We start from the raw sequence: 19,139 nt of genomic DNA, 5'->3' as shown, positions 1-19,139 counted from the left end.
AAGAATGGCCTTTTTTATTTTTCTGTTTCTTTGCCACGCACGTCAAAAAATAAGCTAACATTTCGATTCGGAAAGAAGAAAATATTAGATTTCCAACCACAAACTGGTGACGCTTTTGGTATTCTACTAAAGATAAGAAACTAATTCTTGGTGATTTCACTTGAGTGGTTATCCAATCTTAGCACAATCAAAATAATTACTCTTCAGGACTGTATGCTTTAAATCCATTAAACCGGTCATTGTCGACTCACGCCCTCTCATTTTGATAGCATCATCTTAAAACATCGCTCTTGTCTCTTACTTGTATTTTGATTAGAAAACCCATGTTCCATACCGAGACAGCAAAATGACCCGAATACTTCAGGATTCCCTCGGGGGGAACTGCAGAACTACCATTGTTATATGCTGTTCTCCCTCTGTCTTCAACGAAGCAGAAACAAAGTCGACCCTGATGTTCGGACAGCGGTGAGTCCTGCTCAGCAGTAGTGGATGGCACTTAATCAGACTTTACTCATGTTCCCAGCCAACCATGCAGAGGCGAGCGAGATCAGTAGGCATTTTAAAATAGAGAGGTTATGGTTTCTGGAGTTGCTCAAAATAGTACTAGAGAACTGTTTCTTCATTCCCTATGGTACCAGAAAAATAAATGTTAATGTTGGTTGGCAGCTGCACTGTTTAGAAGCTCTGGTAGTCTTTCCTGCAGAAAATACAAAGTGTATTTGTAGCTCTTTGAGATTTTATGGGGAAGATAATGGTATTGGGCTTACTCAGTGGAAAATGTTCTGTTTTGCTTTATCTGATACTTCTCTTGATGCTTTTAAGATGTGTCTTCTCCTTGAGTGGCATCTTAGGGATTATTGTTATGGTTGTAACAGATATTTTTTAACTGTTAAGGAAAATGAAGAATATGGACTGTGTGTAATAGTGACAGCTTCGATAGATTACCATGATAGCTCATGGACATTTTATGTTTGAAGGTTCTTAACAGTTTAGGAATAAGTCCTCAGCAACAAGCAAGAGTAACATAAGTGTGGAACTACTCAGAAAGAAAATTTCTCTTCCATATGTGTTCATTGGCGATAGTCATATGAAAAACATTTGGAAAGTTAGCAAAAATAGGTCAGACTCATTACATAATTACTGCTTTTGTTGTAATTGAGGAGAACTCTGGTACTTTGGAAAATTACTCATTTTGTTTAATTGCGTAATAGCAGAAAGAAAAAAATACTAACAAGTGACAGTTGTTTGAAACAGAATTTATTTAACAGTTTGTACAGTACAATAAATTTGTCTTTGTCTAAAAATGGGTTGTTTTCCACCATGCATAATTTTTGCATTGAAGCCTATGTTGCAAAGGAGCATTTTATATTTGAAAGTAAAATCATGTAGAGAAGATTAATTGGACAATCTTCTGTTAATTCATTGCCCCACTTTTATCCTTTAATGTGAGCTTTCCTTAGATTTTTGTGAGGGAAGATGATCCCTTTAGCGTATTCATAGGAGAGTGTGTAAACGTGCAGGGCAGACAGGGGCAGCGGGGTGCAGTCCCCCCTCATGGAGGGGTGCAGGTCAGGGCTGGAGGAACGTTCTGCAACATGCTTCCCGTCTGGCATTGCCAGAGCTGGATGAACTTGTCCTTGTCATCTGCTGCTGGGATTTGGGCAAGCTGGGGAGGGACCCACGTGCTGCAAGCCAGGTAGCTGCAAAACCCTCTGTAGCGTTTCCTTCTTCACTGCAGAGCCATAAGCTACTCATTTAAATAACAGCACGCAGGAAAAACTCCCCAAAGAGAACTTCACCGGTTGCTGCAAGAAGTTTTTATGGAAAAAGACTATAAAAGGAGCAAGTGGTCATTAACATAATCCGGTTAAGCGTCGCTATGCGGTTTTAATTCACCGTTGTACAATGAACATGATGAACAGGAGTTTAAGTTATTGAATATGTAAGCTTCCACTGAAATCCCATATACTATAATGTGTCACAGAAATTTTGAGTAAACGCAAATATTAAGATGCAGTAATTAAATAAAGCGTGTTCACCACTCTGACATATGAGTTGCAGAGTTTTTGTTGATGGTAAAAGTTTACAGGTTTTGATTGACAGCTTTACACCTCCCTACGTACGATTTTCTGACGGCAGGTGATTTTAGATGAGTGTGAGGCTGGCACCTCTGCAGACCCCAGGAGCAGTCGTAAAGGTCCTGTGCACTCATTCTGGATAAGGCTCCAGGGCAGTAACGCAGCCGCAAGGGGCATTTAATGTTAAATAGATGAGTAGGCTCTGCGTTAGGTTTCAGTCTGCCTGCTGTTATGCTGGACTCTGCCTGCAGGTATGGTTTGAAGTAAAAAGAGATGTAAACTGTAAAATAAAATAGTTCAGATTGAGGGGGTTAAAAGGTAACGCATCTTTTTTTAAATTACTTTTTTTTTTTTTTTTTTTTTTTTAAATCTAGATTAAAAGGGGTTTGGTTTTGCTCTGTAATGCATAACAGTGCTCCAGGATCTCTGGGAAGTTGTGTGCTTGGGTACCTGAGGAAGTTTATCGTGGTTTCATTTCTCTTGTAGTAATCGAGGGTTTTTTCTTGCCTGTTTAGGGCAAAATCATTTTCAAACTGACTCTGCCCACCCTGGCTAGCAGCGCTTGGAGTGATATGACAGGACTAATGGAGTGATATGACAGGACTAACACTTTTCTAGGAAGAGGAATGCTTTTAAGATGTTCCTTAGTGAGGACTAGGATGTCAGCTGAGAGCACTGGGGAAATAGCTACTTTGTGAGAGCCCTCGGTTGGGGTTTATTGTGGGGTTTTTCTTTGTTTGCTTAAAAACTATAGAACTGGGCTGAAATAGGAGTTTCTCATGGAAAGCATTTAATTGTAAGAAAAGGAATACAAGTAGGAGGGCCGGGGATGCACTAGACCTGCAGAGCAGCACGTGTCCTGTGCATGCACAGCGTTATTTGTCAGCGTTTTGGCTAGGAATGTCGCTGTCTACGGGAACTGGCTTCTCTTAGAGGCTCTTTGGTTGTGGTATTTCATTTTTCTGATGCAACGGTATTAAGGACCTGAATAACATTAAAGGGAAGGTATATGAGTCATAAGTGATTACTGGTTCCTCCATTTTTCTTAGCAAAAAAGATTTGATATCATCAGTAAAATAAGTGTCAGGAGGAAAATTCATCTTCGGAGGCCCACTTGTACTAATCAACATGTGCATGTGCTGCTCTGTTAGTAGTGAGTCGGTTTCTTCTCTTTCTGCTCCATCTTTTCTTGTGGTTTTTATATTATTTTTAATTTTAGTTGCCAGTAAGTACTTCATCCATCATTAGGGTAACGCAGTCAATAAACTTTATGCCGCGGCCTTTTTTTCCTCCCTGGTACAGTGCAATGAGTGGAAACTTGAGCCATGCTGTTGGCAGAGGCACTATGTAAAAGCTAACCATTAGGCATTATTTTAAAGGTACAGGGTTATTTGGAAATATTTCTAAGGTAATAAAACTCCAGCTTGCCACATAGTGCAAATCACTGGAGTGTAGTTTGGAGTGTTTTTTTGCTGATAAAATAAACTTTCAGAAATTTTATTGACTGGCCACATTTAAAGGATGCTTTAGAATCTGTAAGTGGAGCTGTGAAGAAAATCATTAAGATCGTGTGCTTGCCCCGAAGGAGGGCTAGCCAGTGCATCTGTAGCCCGTTCCCAGATGTAGTTCCTTGCATCAGCGTTTCAGCCTACGCTTTCCAAACTGGTATGAGGCCTGCCTGTTATTCCTTTACTTAGCCTCTATTTTATTCCGTAACACTGGAGTCATTAGGAGGGAGTCCGTGTCTGAGCAGTGAAGAGCAAAGATCCAAAACTTTCTTAATTCATACTGATTTGTTTGGTTTTTTTCTTTTTAAGTGAGGATTTACTAGGGTAGGTGCTGTGTATTTTTTTCTGCTCGCTTTGCATTTTCTAGTGCAATTGTTTCAGTTCAGTAGGAGCTAAGCACTTCCAAATAATAAAGTGGTGGTGGTTGTTGTTGGAAGGGTTTAAATTTTGTGATATTTTTGCCTAGAGAGGCAGTTAGCTCATGAACCTCCCAACTGTGGCACAGGCACGGGTTTAGGCTCCCTTCCCACTGAGAGCCTTCCTCAGCCCAGTAGTAACCCAGTTACCTGGTGGTGACCAGCGATTCTCCTCCTTCCCTTCCTTCCACCTCCAAAAACATGTTTGAAAGCACTCTTTGGCTTTCAAGAAGGGTAAGTTTCCATATCTCTGCGTCACTGTGTTGACATCCTTTGTGCTGTGATGCTTCAAACAGAGCTGAGTTTTGCTGGGGGAGTCTGAGGGATGGCTGTGAAGAGATGGGGCAAGCCCATGGCCAGACCTTAGTGTGGGTGCTCTGTGGTGGGTCTCAGCCCAGGAGAACCTGTGGGGTTGTCGTGGTTTAACCTCATCCAGCAGCTCAGCCCCACACAGCTGCTCCCTCCCTCCCTCCCAGCGGGATGGGGGAGAGAGTCAGAAGGGTAAAAGTGAGAAAACTCATGGGCTGAGATAAAGACAGTTTGATAGGTAAAGCAAAAGCCACGCACACAAGCAGAGCAATCAAGGAATTCATCCCCCAGTTCCCCTGGGCAGGCAGGTGTGCGGCCATCTCCAGGACAGCAGGGCTCCATCACGTGTAACGGTGACTTGGGAAGACAAGCGCCATCACTCTGAACGTCCCCCTCTTCCTCCTCCTTCCCCCAGTTTATATACTGAGCATGGCGTTCTGTGGTATGGACTATCCCTTTGGCCAGTTTGGGCCAGCTGTCCTGGCTGTGTCCCCTCCCAAATTCTTGTGCCCCTCCAGCCCTCTTGCTGGCAGTGCCTGAGAAACTGAGAAGTCCTTGGCTTAGTATAAACATGATTAGCGACATTATTCTCCCACCAAACCCAAAACGCAGCACTGCACCAGCTACTGAGAAGAAAATGAACTGTGTCCCAGTGGAAACCAGGACAGAGATGACAGCTTATCTAGCAAAGCAATAGTGACAGGACTTGGTTTTGTCCTTAGTCCAAGAACAGTTTCCAGAGCTCCTGTTTTTGGAGGAATCCTGAAGAGGCAGATCCATGTCTGCTCCAGGTCACTGGGTGCTGGATTTTCATACAGAAAAATTTCTGTTGAGGCTTCCAGGCAGTAATGGTACTGAGGGTTTGAGAGCAAAAGGAATTGTGGCATTGCACTTCAGAAAATAAATTGCAAATATTTGGTAGTTTTCCTTTGTTTCACAAAGAATTCTGAGCCCTTACTGTTTGATTGAGATTGAAGTTGCAGAGCAACTGATGCCTCGTTTTGTTGCACAGGGCTAAGACAATTAAGAACACAGTCTCTGTGAATCTGGAGCTGACTGCGGAGGAGTGGAAGAAAAAGTACGAGAAGGAGAAAGACAAAAACAAAAGTCTAAAGAATGTTATCCAGCATCTAGAGCTGGAACTCAACAGGTGGAGAAATGGTACGTACCAGGAAATGGGAGTGGGTATGTCTTTGTACTTTTAAGGTATGTGTTTAAATCTTGCCTTAAATCACAAGAGTCACAGGAATTCTGAGCTCACCGTTCAGAGTGGTGGCTCACCCTTCACGGTAACGGAAAGGCTGAAGAAGCAGAAACTAGAGAAACCAGCAGCAGATGTGTACGGAATACCACTTTAAATGCCAAAACTAGCATGCTGTCAGGTGTAGAGAATCCAAGGAAGGCAACAATATTTTTTAATAATGTTAGTAATATTAATAATGAAAAGGTAGAATGTAATTAGGTTTTTTTGTTGTTTGTTTGTTTGTTTTTAAAGAACTTCGATCCTCAGGCACGAGAATCAGTTCCAATATGCTATGGTTTGTGGTTTGTTTTTTTTTTTATAATTGAGTTTAACATTAGAATAATTAGTCCTTTCCAATGATTATGAGTGTCATCTGATTAGAATCACCACTTGTCTCCTTCTGTGGCTTCTAAGTGAAGTTTGTTGAGAACAGCCAATTTTCTGTTTAGAAACATAGGGAATTGCTGTTCAGGGAAGGTCATTAAATCAAGTGTAGGATGGTAGAGGAGGAAGAATATGCATACATACAAATTAAATAATTTTTATTTAATCTGGAACGTTGACAAATAATTTTAGCAAATCATCCTTCATTCTAGGTTTTTTATTCCTCATATTAAAGTAACATAAATCAACCCCCAAACTCCAAACCAACAAACAACGCTTCAACCCAAAGAAACTAACCCTGGCAGCCCCCTCGCACCCTGAAATCCCAACAACCCCCCCAGCTGTAAAACACTGCTGCTTTGGAGTCATTTTTATTTTCTGTATTGCTTATCGTCCATGTCCTACGTGTTGATGTGTTCAGTAGTACGTAACTCTTGCAAACGTGAAGTATCTGAAGTGAGGAGAATTTTGTGATTTAATTATTAGTCACAATTTGTTTTGCACAGTCAAGTCTGGTTTTGAACATATCCTGGGAGAAATTCACTGCTGAAGAGATAATACCTGGCCTTCATGGGTGGGAAAAATTGCTTCCTCCTTTCAGCTCCCTGTGCCGTTCCCTTGCCTTTCAGATGAGATCGTTACCTAATGATTGCGCTCAGTCTCTTTCTCTGGAGACTCCAGCACAGGGAATATTTCCCTTATCAGCATAGCGCAATTGCTATGGAGACACTCGTCTGCTGCTGGCGTTGAAGAGGGCCGAGGATTTATAACCCGCTCATGTTCTGCCTGTTTCATTCTGTGTTTGCTAAATGTGACGACTTTAATATCCTTCCCCTTCCAGAGACACTTTTTTTTTTTTAAAGACCCCGTATAGATCTTTTCTATATGCCATGTAAAGAAGCCTTACAACATGCTGCCTCTATTGTTTTGTCTAAGTACACACACCTCCTTATCCCCTCCATCTGTCCTGCTTTTCTCATCGGCGTCACCCAGCAATACATTCAGTGCATTCAAAATCCTATTGATTTCTTGTCTGACCTTCCGCAATAGCATCTTTTGGAAGGATGTTCTGTCAAAGGAGGCTCTTTACAAACAAAAGTGTCCCAGAAATTGCTTCTTGAATATGAAATGCAAGATAGATGCATACATATGCCATAGGTATAGCTCATTCTATAAATTTAGAAAATGATACAAAAAATAAACTTGTAGCAGAAAATGGGGGTGCCGAGTTCTCACTGAAGCAAGATTTCAGCAGCCTTGTATCCAAGCACACAATCTGGCCTGTGTTTTACAGGTAGTAGGTGGTTGTTCTTGTCCAATGAATTAAAATCTAAGGATTAATTTTGGGAGGCTCTCAATGGATTCTCTGCAGCCTGAGGAGCATTTCAGTGTTCAAGGCCCCACAGTCTGACCGAGCCCACCTTTCTTAGTCCGCTCCAGTGACATGCAACAATGAAAAATTAATTTACGTTTTTCTCATTAATCATATAAATATCATCAAGCCATTAGCAATAGGGCAAAACGTATTTTGACTGAAGTACGTTATTATAGATTGCTTATATATGCACCGCATATGCTGCTTCATTTCAAATTACTCTTTTTCATGCTTCAAGTGTGGAAAAAAAAGTATCTTCTCTGTTAGTTGGTCGTGCTCTTTCATGCCCTGTTTTGTTCTGCTTTGGGGCCTGAATTACCTTGTCTTTTTGGTTTTTGATGTATTTGTCCTGTTTACTTCTTCTCTGCCAGTAAGAGAAGTAGTGCCTACACTGTTTTGGCAAGAGGAATGGATAGTAAAGTTTTATGGGATTAAAATATTGTATCTTTTCATAGAAAAGGAAAAAACCTGTTTGTGCAGGAGGGTTGGACATAGCCTTCCTGCACCTCGAGCAACGTGCGCAGCATTCAGTGGCTGGCAGTCTCTCACCAGACTCTAATGAGAGTAGATTCAATTTCTGGCATGAGCGCCTTGCCTGTCCCTCTTCACTGAGCTGCAGCGGGCTCGTAATTGCAATGCACTGACGTTACCAAAGGAGATACTCCTCGGAGAAAATGGTTTCGAAAGAAAACGTGTAGGGAGAACCTCCTCTCTGGTATGCACAGGCAAGATCTGAAAATTAGTGCACGCGCTTTAATTTTACATGTGACAAGGCAGAAGGTGAACATTGTTTTAAATGCAGCTGTCTTACCCATTGTCCTGATGCTCCAGCAGTTCATTATGGGGGAGGGAGGGTTTATAAGGCGGTTGGAAGTCTGGAGAGGAAGAGACGTTTAATTGCTGGTAGGCTTTAGGCTGAAAGTCAGATTTATTTATTGTTTTTCCTCTTTATTTACACTTTTTTTTTAATCCATGGAGCTAATCCAATCTATAGAGGGCTGGAGTGAGCAGGGAGCCGGGAGTTTGGTAATTTTAGTGGCAGCCACTTGAAGTGTTGCTGCATTTTGCGTGTTTGTGTTTCTCACCGTGGAGGTCATCCTCCTAACGAGGACAGCCGTCCTTCCACACCTACTTCTGCCTGTCCTTTGTATGCATGGCGGCTGCCTGCCTCGCACAGCTGGATACGGATGCAGCCCTTCTTGGCTTTGCTGAGTCTCACCAGCTGTGAAGGACCTTCCCAGGTGTCCATGGGTTTGGGCAACCCTATCTCTTGGATTGGAATGACCGTGGCTTGTATGCCTGCAGGAGAAGCTGTGCCTGAAGATGAACAGATCAGCGCGAAGGACCAGAAGAACCTGGAGCCTTGTGATAACACGCCCATTATTGACAACATCACGCCGGTTGTCGCCAGCATCTCGACAGAGGAGAAGCAGAAATATGACGAGGAGATTGCCAGTCTCTACAGGCAGCTGGATGATAAGGTGTGAACATTTGGTTTGACTCCGTTTGTTGGGTGTAAATGGAAAACTAAGCCTAAAATGGGTGGGTGTCTCTCTGTATGTCTTGAGCACCACGAACTGGGAAATAACCCAAAGTTCAAAACACCATCACTGCGTAAAGGCTGATCCATTGCATCAGCTGTCTGCCTCTGCGCCCTCTGCAGAGTGTTGTGGGGCATTCGCTGTGGAACCGGGGCCAGCTTTCCCTTTAATTTTAAGGGCTCAGGACAAGCTTTTCAGTACTCCTTTTCTTCAGCGATTTTTGTAAAATTCCTCAGCAAACTGTAACATCATCTTGGAGTCTCAGGAGAAAGAAAAAAAGGGAGAAAAGGGAGACTATATCTTAATATTTTTGATATATTCATTGTGTATTTGACTTCTAAGGAAAATACATAACCATCCCTTGGGTCTCTTCTGTTCATGTTGCTCTAGCTATGAACACTGCCTGGCATGCAGGCAGCTGTTCTATTTATTTATTTATTTATTTGCACAGCTTGAAGTACATCATTGGCACTTAAAGCGATCAGCAATACATTTACTGAGCATTTACCATTAATAGCTTTGGCTTGCATGAAGATAAAAAGTGGGGAAAGAAAGGCATATTAAACCCGTTAGCCATTACAGGTGAGAACAGCGTGCAAGGCTATCTAGAAAAAGTTTTCAGGGTAGCTTTAATTATGAATCAGAATTTGATATTAACTTTAGATTGTAATTAGCAGGAAAATATCATGGAAAAAAAGCTCCTTGTATGTTAACATGGAAGTTTGGCTGTGTATGAATACGGAGGGAGGGAGGGGATCGCTGTGTGTAACCCCTGAGTCTGACGTGCACACGGTCTCTCTGCACAGTCTGGTTGCACGCAGCAGTGTGTTAATGGCTTCCAAACTAACGGTTATGGTTCTTAAGAAATTACTGGATTTCTGTGATAGAGAATACGTTCCTGGTAGCAGTCTCTGGATGTTACATATTGATAAGAAAAAAAAAAAAAGTCCGTCGTTCCTTCACGTTCTCTCATGTAAAGTAGCAAAGCCCACTGAATTATTTTTGAGGGAACTGGCAGCAGGTTTGGTTTTTACCCCAGAAAACATGGGAAGCATCATTTGGTGTGTTACTCCAGTACTATAGAAAATGAAAACATATTTGATTCCCAAACCAAAACCAAAATACCACCGTTTGTAACCTGTTACAGTGTAAACCCTTCTTATGTTATACCTGGGCCTAATTTAATATTAGGAAATGGTGTGATATATTCTACCTGATAGCTGTGTTTGTTATCAGGAGTCAACCTGTTAGCATTCCTGTCAGTGAAACACAAAATACCAGTTCACTCTGACAGAGTAAAAAGCAACCGTTTGTCTTTGGTGCGTTCCTTGGAGAAGGATATCCGTCAGGAGAACAGCGGTGGGCTCGGCCCGGGGCTGTGCTTGGTGTGCCTCCTGGGGCCTTTGGAGGAAGGACTCTTACAGTGCAGTCCTCATCCTTTCTCTTCTGCATTTAAGCTCAGTTCCTACCCACGAGGATGTTTTCTTAATAAGGAAGTTGAAATGCCAGTAAAATAGGATGCCTGGCAGTGCATTGCCTGGCAGTATTTTCTTCAAGGGCTGTGGTGGAGTAGGAAAATACAAATTCTGCAGTTGAGGGCTCCAGGTGCTGTATTGTGATTTGAGCTTCCTTTTTCATTAATGCAGTTCAAAGCTAGCTGTAAGTTGTAGTTGGTTAATAAAGCTGTCTTTAGTGATCTCTCTTCAGCTGAAATTCGGGGTCAGAGTAAGAGAGAGCAAGGGAGCGAGGGTGTGTATGTATTTGTACATCTATAAAATATCACATCTGTTGGCAACGTCTCCTGCGAGTTGTATGGTGCAACTCTGACCACATCAGTGTCTTGTTTGCTGTCAGGAACACCCCTGCTGAGGTATATACCAGAGCCAACTGCACGTATGCATTGCTCTAACTGTGTAGCTCTGTGTATGTATATTTTTCTCTCATACCACTCAAATGTGCGTAAGGTTTGTTATGGCATTATTCTCCCTTCTTTTCTAGAAAGGTGACCAAACAAGAAGTGTGATAAGAAACTAAAATTCTCCCACCCCGTTTCATTGCAGGATGATGAAATCAACCAGCAGAGCCAGTTGGCTGAAAAACTAAAGCAACAAATGTTGGATCAAGAGGAGGTAAAAAAAACCCAAAACCCACCAAAAAACTCACCTTGCATTTTGCTTATGAGCCCCTCATTTAATGCTTCTGACATAGTTGTTGTTGTTCATATTGACTTGCTAAAATTCAGTAAGTAAGAGAAAACTCTTGACAGCTAGGTTTAAACTTCAATTTTCATAATATCCTCAGAAGAGCATTAAGCCTTGATAACTCCTTATAGTAGCATGCCATCCTGCTGGGAAGTGATCCTGGAGGTACCAGGGTAGGAGCGTGGCCAGTGTTATTGACTTCAAACATATTTTTAATATATTTTTGTACTCTTCCATGTATCCAGACACTGTGGACTGTGCGTACAAATTTCTTAGTCTGACGGTATAAAAATTACTCCTGGTAATAAATTACGGATGTTCAGTATTTTGTTAGAGGCAGTACTGAGGGAAATCTGTGAGTCTGAAAAATTGGTTATTGGTGCTGCCATAGGTTTGCTTCAAAATCTTGGATTTCTCACTTCAAACATTTTATTTCTGTCTGTAAAATGAATGTTTTTTGTTTTTTACATAGGGAATATGATAGCTAAACTTCCAGTGAAGTAATTTCCTTATCTGTCATTTGTTTATGAGAGGTTTTGAAGATCCAAAATCTGGCAATAACACCAAATCACCAAGTTGCCCAGATGTTGCTGTAGTATTATTTCTTAGAAGATGGGGTTTTTTGCTGGTTTTTGAACCATGGGAAACTGGAGGACCATTCAGACCAAGAATATATAATCCAATATGGGAGTTCACCCATTGTTAGTGTTCCAAACATTGGTCTCTCTTTGCACAGAACACTGCTGTGATGCTCTAGGAGAGCACCTCTCCCAGCTGCATGAGCCACTTCGCTGGGGTACAGCATTATGCTGGCTGCTTTATTGACCTCTCTTGTCATTGCAAAGTTATTCTGTCTGTGTCTCAATCCTTATCTAAGCCCTCAGAAAGGGTTTCCAAGGTGTAGCCCCTTAAAACAGGGAGAGAAAAACATATGAAAGCATCTGTTACTCATCACTTGTTACTTAGCTGCCGCCTTTGGGGAGCTATCCTCACTGGTGGAATTACCAGCTTTATTTTACTTTGTGATTAAGCTCATCATTCACTTGCCACAACTTTCTTCTGATTACTTCGTATTGTGTGCTACCCGTGTCTGTGGCTATACGAATATAACAGAGTTTTATGCATCCTTAGCAACATTATTATCTGATGTGTGTTATTTACACCATCTCATTTCGCCCATCTTTTTTATATCAGTGTTCTCATCTAAAGCTTCTTTTCCCCTCAGTTCTTCTTGTGCCTGATTTTTTGGGTGATGTGCATTTCTTTCTTGGTGTTAGATATCTTAGAGCCTGCTGTATGCTGGCTTATTCCCCACGCTCTGTGTTCCATACTCAATATCACATCTGGAAGATGCATCAAGTTTTCAGTGGTCTCTAATCTTTGCCTTACAGACCACTTTCCCCCGTTTTTGCACGTGTTTTGGTCTAGCTCTGCTGACTTATAGAAGCCTCTGCAGCTGATGCTGCACCGCTTGTTCAGAAGGTTTAGCTGCTTCATCTGAGAAGCTTGTCTATCTTACTAGCTTTGAAAAAGCTTTGAAAGCTAATGCAATTTTTTTTTTCTTCTTTAAGGGAATTAATTTTTGCAAGTTTTGTCTTCCACATGTAAGCCTCACCTGCGCTGCGGGAGCGATGTACCTGGTCCTTCTTAGGGCTGTGATTAGCACTGTGATACATTTAGCTGCAGCGCAGCTGCCTCACTCTGCTTCCCTCTAATTAACCAGAGGACTTTTTTCTGCTCGATTAAGCTAGCAGGTTAGTTATAAATCTAAGGCCTGCCACAGATGGCGTTGTGCTGATACTGGTGTCTTTTGGTACCCTTTCACCACTGGCTGTTTCCTAGGGCGTGTGTTTTGGGGGGATTCTGAATCTTCCAGCCTTGCATCTTGCGTGCTGTGAGCAGATCCGCTGTGCACTGCAGAGTTGTCTCCTTCCCTTTGTTTACAACTGATCAGTATGTTATACTGATCATATGTATGTATATATATGTATATCTATACGTATATATGTATATAACATATATACATATGTTATAATAATGTGTTATTAATAGCCTTTTAAAATCTAGGTATATTTTTTCCACGTTACATCAACAAGAATCTTCCGGGGAGCTGTGTTTATGCTCTAGGTGCTATATAACAGTTCTTTTTACTTGAAGTCACAGTACTATTCACACAGAAAATTTCTTAAGTAAATGTAAATAATAGTTCCATCTGTGTTTAGTTGAAAGATTATTTTAAGCTATTTTGTTGTTTAAATATTTACATGCCATCTGGCTTTGGCAATTCAGTGGGTTTTTCTGTAATGTGAGTGCACTTCTGAGGCTGCAGCATTATCAGTGAGATAAATTTCCCTTACATCTGAATCCTCGCTCCGCCGCTTTGGGCACGTGCCAGTGTCTGGAGCTGCCTGGTTGGTTTCCTATTTTCCATTAGCACTCTGAGCCAAAAAAACACAATGTCTTCTCTGACATTATTCTTTCAGGTGGTTCATTTTTAGAAAGGTGTTTCTGTTTTGCAGCGGGCAGCGGTGGGATGAGGCAGAACAAGGCCACCCAGCGCACTTCAGTAATGCAGAGTTTGTTCTGCTGTCTGAGAAAGCTGCAGGCCAGTAAAATTATACAAATCCATGTATAGGAGGGCTTGAATTAAGTGAGTTCTGTCAGTGAATGTCCAAACTTTGCCAAACGTTAGGATGAGCATGAATGCCTTCTTGCATCACATGCACCGGTTCTATACGTTACTGTTCCGTATTTTATGGTTTTATGCAATGTTAAGTCTTGATCTTGTTACTATTCTTGAAACTACAGTATTAGTAATAGATGTTATGTGGCACCTTTATTTTCACATCATTCTGCAGCATACGACTGCTGTTGAGCCTGGGTTTGTGCTAGGAACTCGATAGCTGAATTTTCGAGATTTTTAACACCTGAAGGAAGATGAGGTTGTGCAAGGGAGAGGGCTATGCCACTGACCTCTTGCAATCAGTCACTGTCACTGAACCTTCAGCATCTCTCTTAGTGGCATGCAGAGAGTAAATGTGATAAGTTTTACAAATTTGAAATACTCAGGAGTATGTTTGAAGCCTATATTTTCTTCTTCAGTTAATACTTTGCCTCACAAATATGAGCAGCTAATCTGTCTTCAGCATCATGCTTCAGATGTTAACTAAAAATAATCATTGTAGGTTTGCTTATCAAAATACTTCTCTAATGCCACAAGACCTTTGAGGCTGCCTCAGAGAGCCCTTTTACTTGGTTCTGTTCAAAGATGAGTCTGTGTTTAAATATTTTATTTTGTGATATTTTTTTGGTTGTAGCTGCAGCATTGGATTGAGGGAGAAAATTTTTTTTGGAGCTACGATACTCAGTCTTGTGTCATAATGGATTTGATTAAGTCTTTCTTTTCATTGAAGTTCAGAGCCTTTTTTGCTTCCTTCAAATACATTCATGCTGAAAGTGATGCTGTTTCTGGTAGAGTAGCAGCATTTCTTCTCTCCTGCTTTCTCTCACAGCACACATGCTTGTGTGCTCACACTTTCTTTCTCTTTTTCTCTGGTTTTGCCCTTTTCAATGTTGTCTTTTGAGTTTTTGGGGTGACTTAACACTTCTGTGATACCTGGTTTCCAGCTTTTGGCCTCCACTAGGAGAGATTATGAGAAGATTCAAGAGGAGCTGACCCGTCTCCAGATTGAGAATGAAGCAGCGAAAGATGAAGTGAAAGAGGTCCTTCAAGCCCTGGAAGAATTAGCTGTCAATTATGACCAGAAATCCCAAGAAGTGGAGGACAAAACAAGGGCCAACGAGCAGCTGGCTGATGAGCTGGCACAGAAGAGTGTAAGAACAAGCGGTTCATAGTGCCAGTTCCCTCCTCACCCCCTAACTCTGCACCTCCCCTAAAGATTTCCATAGGGGCTCCCAGAAAACTGCTAGCCTGTGCCATTGCAGGGATCTTTCAGATGCTTCCAAGTACGTTGTTAAGTAGTGTAAAAACTGGAGTGGCAGGGAAGCTCTGAAGAGATCTGTATTTGCTGGTGCTACCCTCTCCTATCTTAATTAAAAGTTAACATTAAGGTAATTCAGAAACTGGTCTGTGGAAGCTGATGGCAGGTTGTGGCTCTCCTGCAACCTGTGTATTTTGCACTCCCTAGCAGCAGCTGAACTGCCTGTGAGAACTGGCCATTCTGTGTTTTGGTTATTTAAAAACTGTATTATGCCAAGAAAGATGTGAAAATCTGCTTTATACAAATTGGTACCTTTTGTGTGTCTCTGGACTCTGTGCTGCGGAGCAGGGATTTTGTTTAGACTCAGGGGATCCCAAGGAAGGAATCAATAAAATTAAAAAAAATCAGCTTTTTCAGATGTGTACTGATCTTCAGGAAAAGGGCTGACTAAAGAAAAGTCAAGGATTGGCTTACTAGTTTCAGACATCCTTGTTCCTTAATTCATTACACAAATAAGGGAGCTGTTGTTAACAGTTCTTTTTTCATGGAAGACTTTGTTACCTACTTCAGTAAAAGAGATTACTATGAAATCCACTTGAAAAAATTGAATTTTATATCCTTCTATACCTGTTTCTCTGTGATTAACCTTCCTTGACATGTATTACGTAGATAAGATTCTTACCGGATTTACTACATTTAATAGATCTAAAGTAGCCTTGTTAGCAAGCGCGTTGTGAAAGTGGATTATGGCAAGGTGGAATGGTACGTGTCTGTGCATTGAGCCAGTAGGCATGTTCAGGAAAATGCAAGACAATACTGTGTAACCTAAATATCACAGAAGAATTGGTGCCCAGTACGCTCAGGGGAGGGTAACTTTTGCTTTTAAACCTTTTCAGAGTGCCCTGACGGCGACCCAGAGGGAGCTGGGCCAGTTGCAGGAGCTCAGTAACCATCAGAAGAAGAGAGCTACCGAAATCTTGAACTTGCTGCTGAAGGACCTGGGAGAGATTGGAGGAATCATTGGGACTAATGATGTTAAAACAGTAAGGGTTTATGTATTTATTTATTAATTAATATCTTTATTGCTTGCCCGTGCCCTGCCCCCCACCCCCCCCACACCACACACCCCCCGCAATAGAAGAATACTTGACGTGGAATATGTCCTTCTCCCAGGACGCTGCTGTTGCTGTGTTTAAAACCCCTGGCTCCAGCACAGAGTAAAATACCGAAGAGATCTTTGTCTGAGTCAGAGATGGTGGGTGTTTGTGCACACAATTACCACTTCTATTCCCAGCTCAGTGTTTGGGGCCAGACTAATGCGGCCCATCTGGATGTTGATGCATTTATTAATTGGGGGATACTCAGTTCCCCCCAAAACAATACACACATAGCCCTATTCCTTCATTAGCTAGCGTGAGCCACTATTCCTAGAATCTGCAGAATCTTTATGGGTGAGATTTGGCTTCTGGGAGGCTATCTTTTTGTTTGAAGTTTGTCCTAAAAACTGTTGTGTAGCTGAAGGTGAACAGTTCTCCAAGGCAGAGGTCTGCACTGACGGCTGTCCAGGGTACCCAAATGAAAAGTTCTGCAGGGAAATTCTGATTTCTGCATTCTGGTGTTTATTACCTTTCAACAGTGGCTGGCTTCAGCAAAGAGCCCATGCTTTCACGTTGTGTTTCTGGACACGAGGTGCTTTAAACTGGCTGATTCCCAGCACTGATAAATTTGTGCTAGATACCACATAAATAATTACACGACAGTAAGACCAGCTGAACTTTTGTGTAATGACTAATGTCCTTTACAGAAGAAAAATTGCAGAGGATCTTATTCCTTTGAAGAGAGAAGGTAAGAATGGGAGTGAAGGTGGTTGAAGTGGCAGAAACCTTGGTATCTGAACACACCTGGAGATGGTGCAAATTTTGGCCAGCTTTGCTTTGAAGTTTGCCTTCGGTCTGGCTCTTGGGTTTACAGATAAGGGCAAGGAGGTAGCTACTCACTTTGTCACACTTGTGTTGGAGATGAGCAAAATGCTAAGTCTCAAGGGAGATATTTGTATGATCTTTGTGAAGTTGCTCACATCTCTGATGGAAACTTTTCATGGCCTGGAAAATCTTCCTGGTGATGTTAACGCCATCTTATCTGTCCATTTAAAACCACATGAAAAAGAATAATTGCTAAAACTGGGTAAGAAATTACTTTTCAAGGTGTATCTAAATTCTGTGCAAAGCACTCTGTTTTCTTGCTTTAATTCACTTCTCAGCTTTTGAGCTATGAACATTCCTGACCATTCAAAGCTAAAGTGAGTACATGTGGCTGCAATGCTTTGAGTTATCTCTGACAGTTGATGGTATCCTGCTAAAGCCCCCTTAGACCAGGAGATGCTCTAGCCTGCTCTTACTGCAGAGGACATGATCCCTGCTGTCTGATGTGGCTATGCAGATGCCAGGACCACAAGACCAGACTTTGCTAGATGTTACAGCAACCTCTGGTGGCCACTGTAATAGGAACTAGAAGAGGCACTCTGAAAATGGAGGCAGAGGCCGTTTGATACAAATTTTTATAGTAACTAAGATGTCAGCATTTTACAGGACAGCTGTCAGTGTAAATAAGGCCAGATTGAGAAGCTTTTAGAAGAATAATTTCCAATTTGTTGGCAATTAGCGTCTTCTAAAAGTGTGTCTAATTTCAGACCAGACTGAGAGTTTTGGAAGCAATCACATTTTTTAGGCTGTTGGGAGGAGATACAGCACATGTTGCCTTCCCCTTGGCGGTGCTGGGCAAAAGGCGAAAATCAGATGAAGTTGTTAGCCACGTGCTCGCTCAAGGAGAACCTTTGCAGCTCATCCTTGGATTACGTGAAATAAGTAGTTGAAGAAAAGTCATGAAGAGAAAGACATACAAATAAAAGGCACCACAGTAAACCAGGGAAGGAAATGATGTATAAATAGAATTATGCTAATATTTAGAGACAAGAGCCATTTTCTCTTGCCAGGTGAGATTTCCAGACCCATGTTTGTCTTACAGCTCCTTGTTGAAGTGGGTAGCACAACCCTTCAAGAGGAGACTCATTTAAGGAGTACTTTGAAAACGCTCTTCAACCTTTAGCAGTTTGAAAGAAGGAACATTTCCCATGCTGGTGATGTGAGAGGGTTTCTCCAAAATATGCTCTTGCCATGATGGTGGGCTTGGTTACTTCAGATGTTGAACCACTAAATTGATGAAGCACACTGTGAGCGCAAGTCTTAATTTCTCTCTTTTGGGGCTTATTAGTGAAGATTGTAAGAAGCAGTGTGGTATAACATTTTTAAAGGTGACCAGAAGGTCCATGGGTACTCCTTGACGGTTGATGTGCTTTCACAGAGGCTTCCTAGCTCTAGACAAGAGTTTCACAGCAGGATGATTGCTTTGCGTTGACTTACCTGCAAGAACCACACCTTCAAGATTGCGATCTTTTCTCTGTGTGTTTAGTTGGCAGACGTGAATGGGGTGATTGAGGAGGAGTTCACCATGGCACGGCTTTACATCAGCAAGATGAAGTCGGAGGTGAAGTCTCTGGTGAACCGCAGCAAGCAGCTCGAGAGCGCCCAGATAGACTCCAACAGGAAGATGAACGCCAGCGAGAGGGAGCTCGCGGCTTGCCAGCTCCTCATTTCACAAGTACGTTTGTCCCTTCCCTCAGCCCATTGCAGCAAGGTTTGATGACTTTCTCAGCCTCCTTCCTCATGAAATGCAACGCGTGTGCTGGGAGTGAGAAATGAGGCTTAAGGGAGCAGAGTGTGTTTCTCATGTCTGTTTTGTTGGGTTTTCTCTCTTCTCCCATTCCTTCCTCTCAGTGTTTTTTTCAGCACATTCAGTGGCAATATTGTGTCCTGCTGTAGTTCTTAAAAAGTGTTCTATGACATAATATTGAGAATCCTCCTCGGAGTGTTTTTCTCAGTGTGAATTTGGATCTTTTACCTTCACTTTAAAAGCAACCTGAGAAAGGAGGCAGTGATTGTATGGCTCGCTAGCAAAACATCTGGAGACCCCCAACATATCTGGTCTGTTAGTGTGCTAGCAAGATAACCAGGCAGCAATATACAACATAATACGTTATGGAAAACGTTACTACCTAAGACAGAAATCCAGATGGTAGGAGGGCTT

The 19,139-nt window shown here is 41.9% G+C and overlaps 1 protein-coding gene across 1 annotated transcript in view; it reads left to right on the top strand.

Moving 5' to 3' along the window:
- The window catches only part of KIF5C (kinesin family member 5C), an 85,591-nt gene that overhangs the window by 46,836 nt on the left and 19,616 nt on the right, over positions 1 to 19,139 (top strand). Inside the window, exons 10-16 of the mRNA XM_037398321.1 lie at positions 317 to 465; positions 5,324 to 5,472; positions 8,619 to 8,794; positions 10,915 to 10,983; positions 14,683 to 14,889; positions 15,893 to 16,039; positions 18,465 to 18,653. Coding sequence (XP_037254218.1) covers positions 317 to 465; positions 5,324 to 5,472; positions 8,619 to 8,794; positions 10,915 to 10,983; positions 14,683 to 14,889; positions 15,893 to 16,039; positions 18,465 to 18,653 — 1,086 coding nt within the window. The remainder of the gene's footprint in view (positions 1 to 316; positions 466 to 5,323; positions 5,473 to 8,618; positions 8,795 to 10,914; positions 10,984 to 14,682; positions 14,890 to 15,892; positions 16,040 to 18,464; positions 18,654 to 19,139) is intronic.

Source organism: Falco rusticolus, chromosome 8 (genome assembly GCF_015220075.1).
Source record: "Falco rusticolus isolate bFalRus1 chromosome 8, bFalRus1.pri, whole genome shotgun sequence".
Lineage (NCBI taxonomy): Eukaryota > Metazoa > Chordata > Aves > Falconiformes > Falconidae > Falco > Falco rusticolus.
The sequence above is the reverse complement of the archived record's forward strand: the minus strand, read 5'-3'. Positions and strand labels throughout refer to the sequence as shown.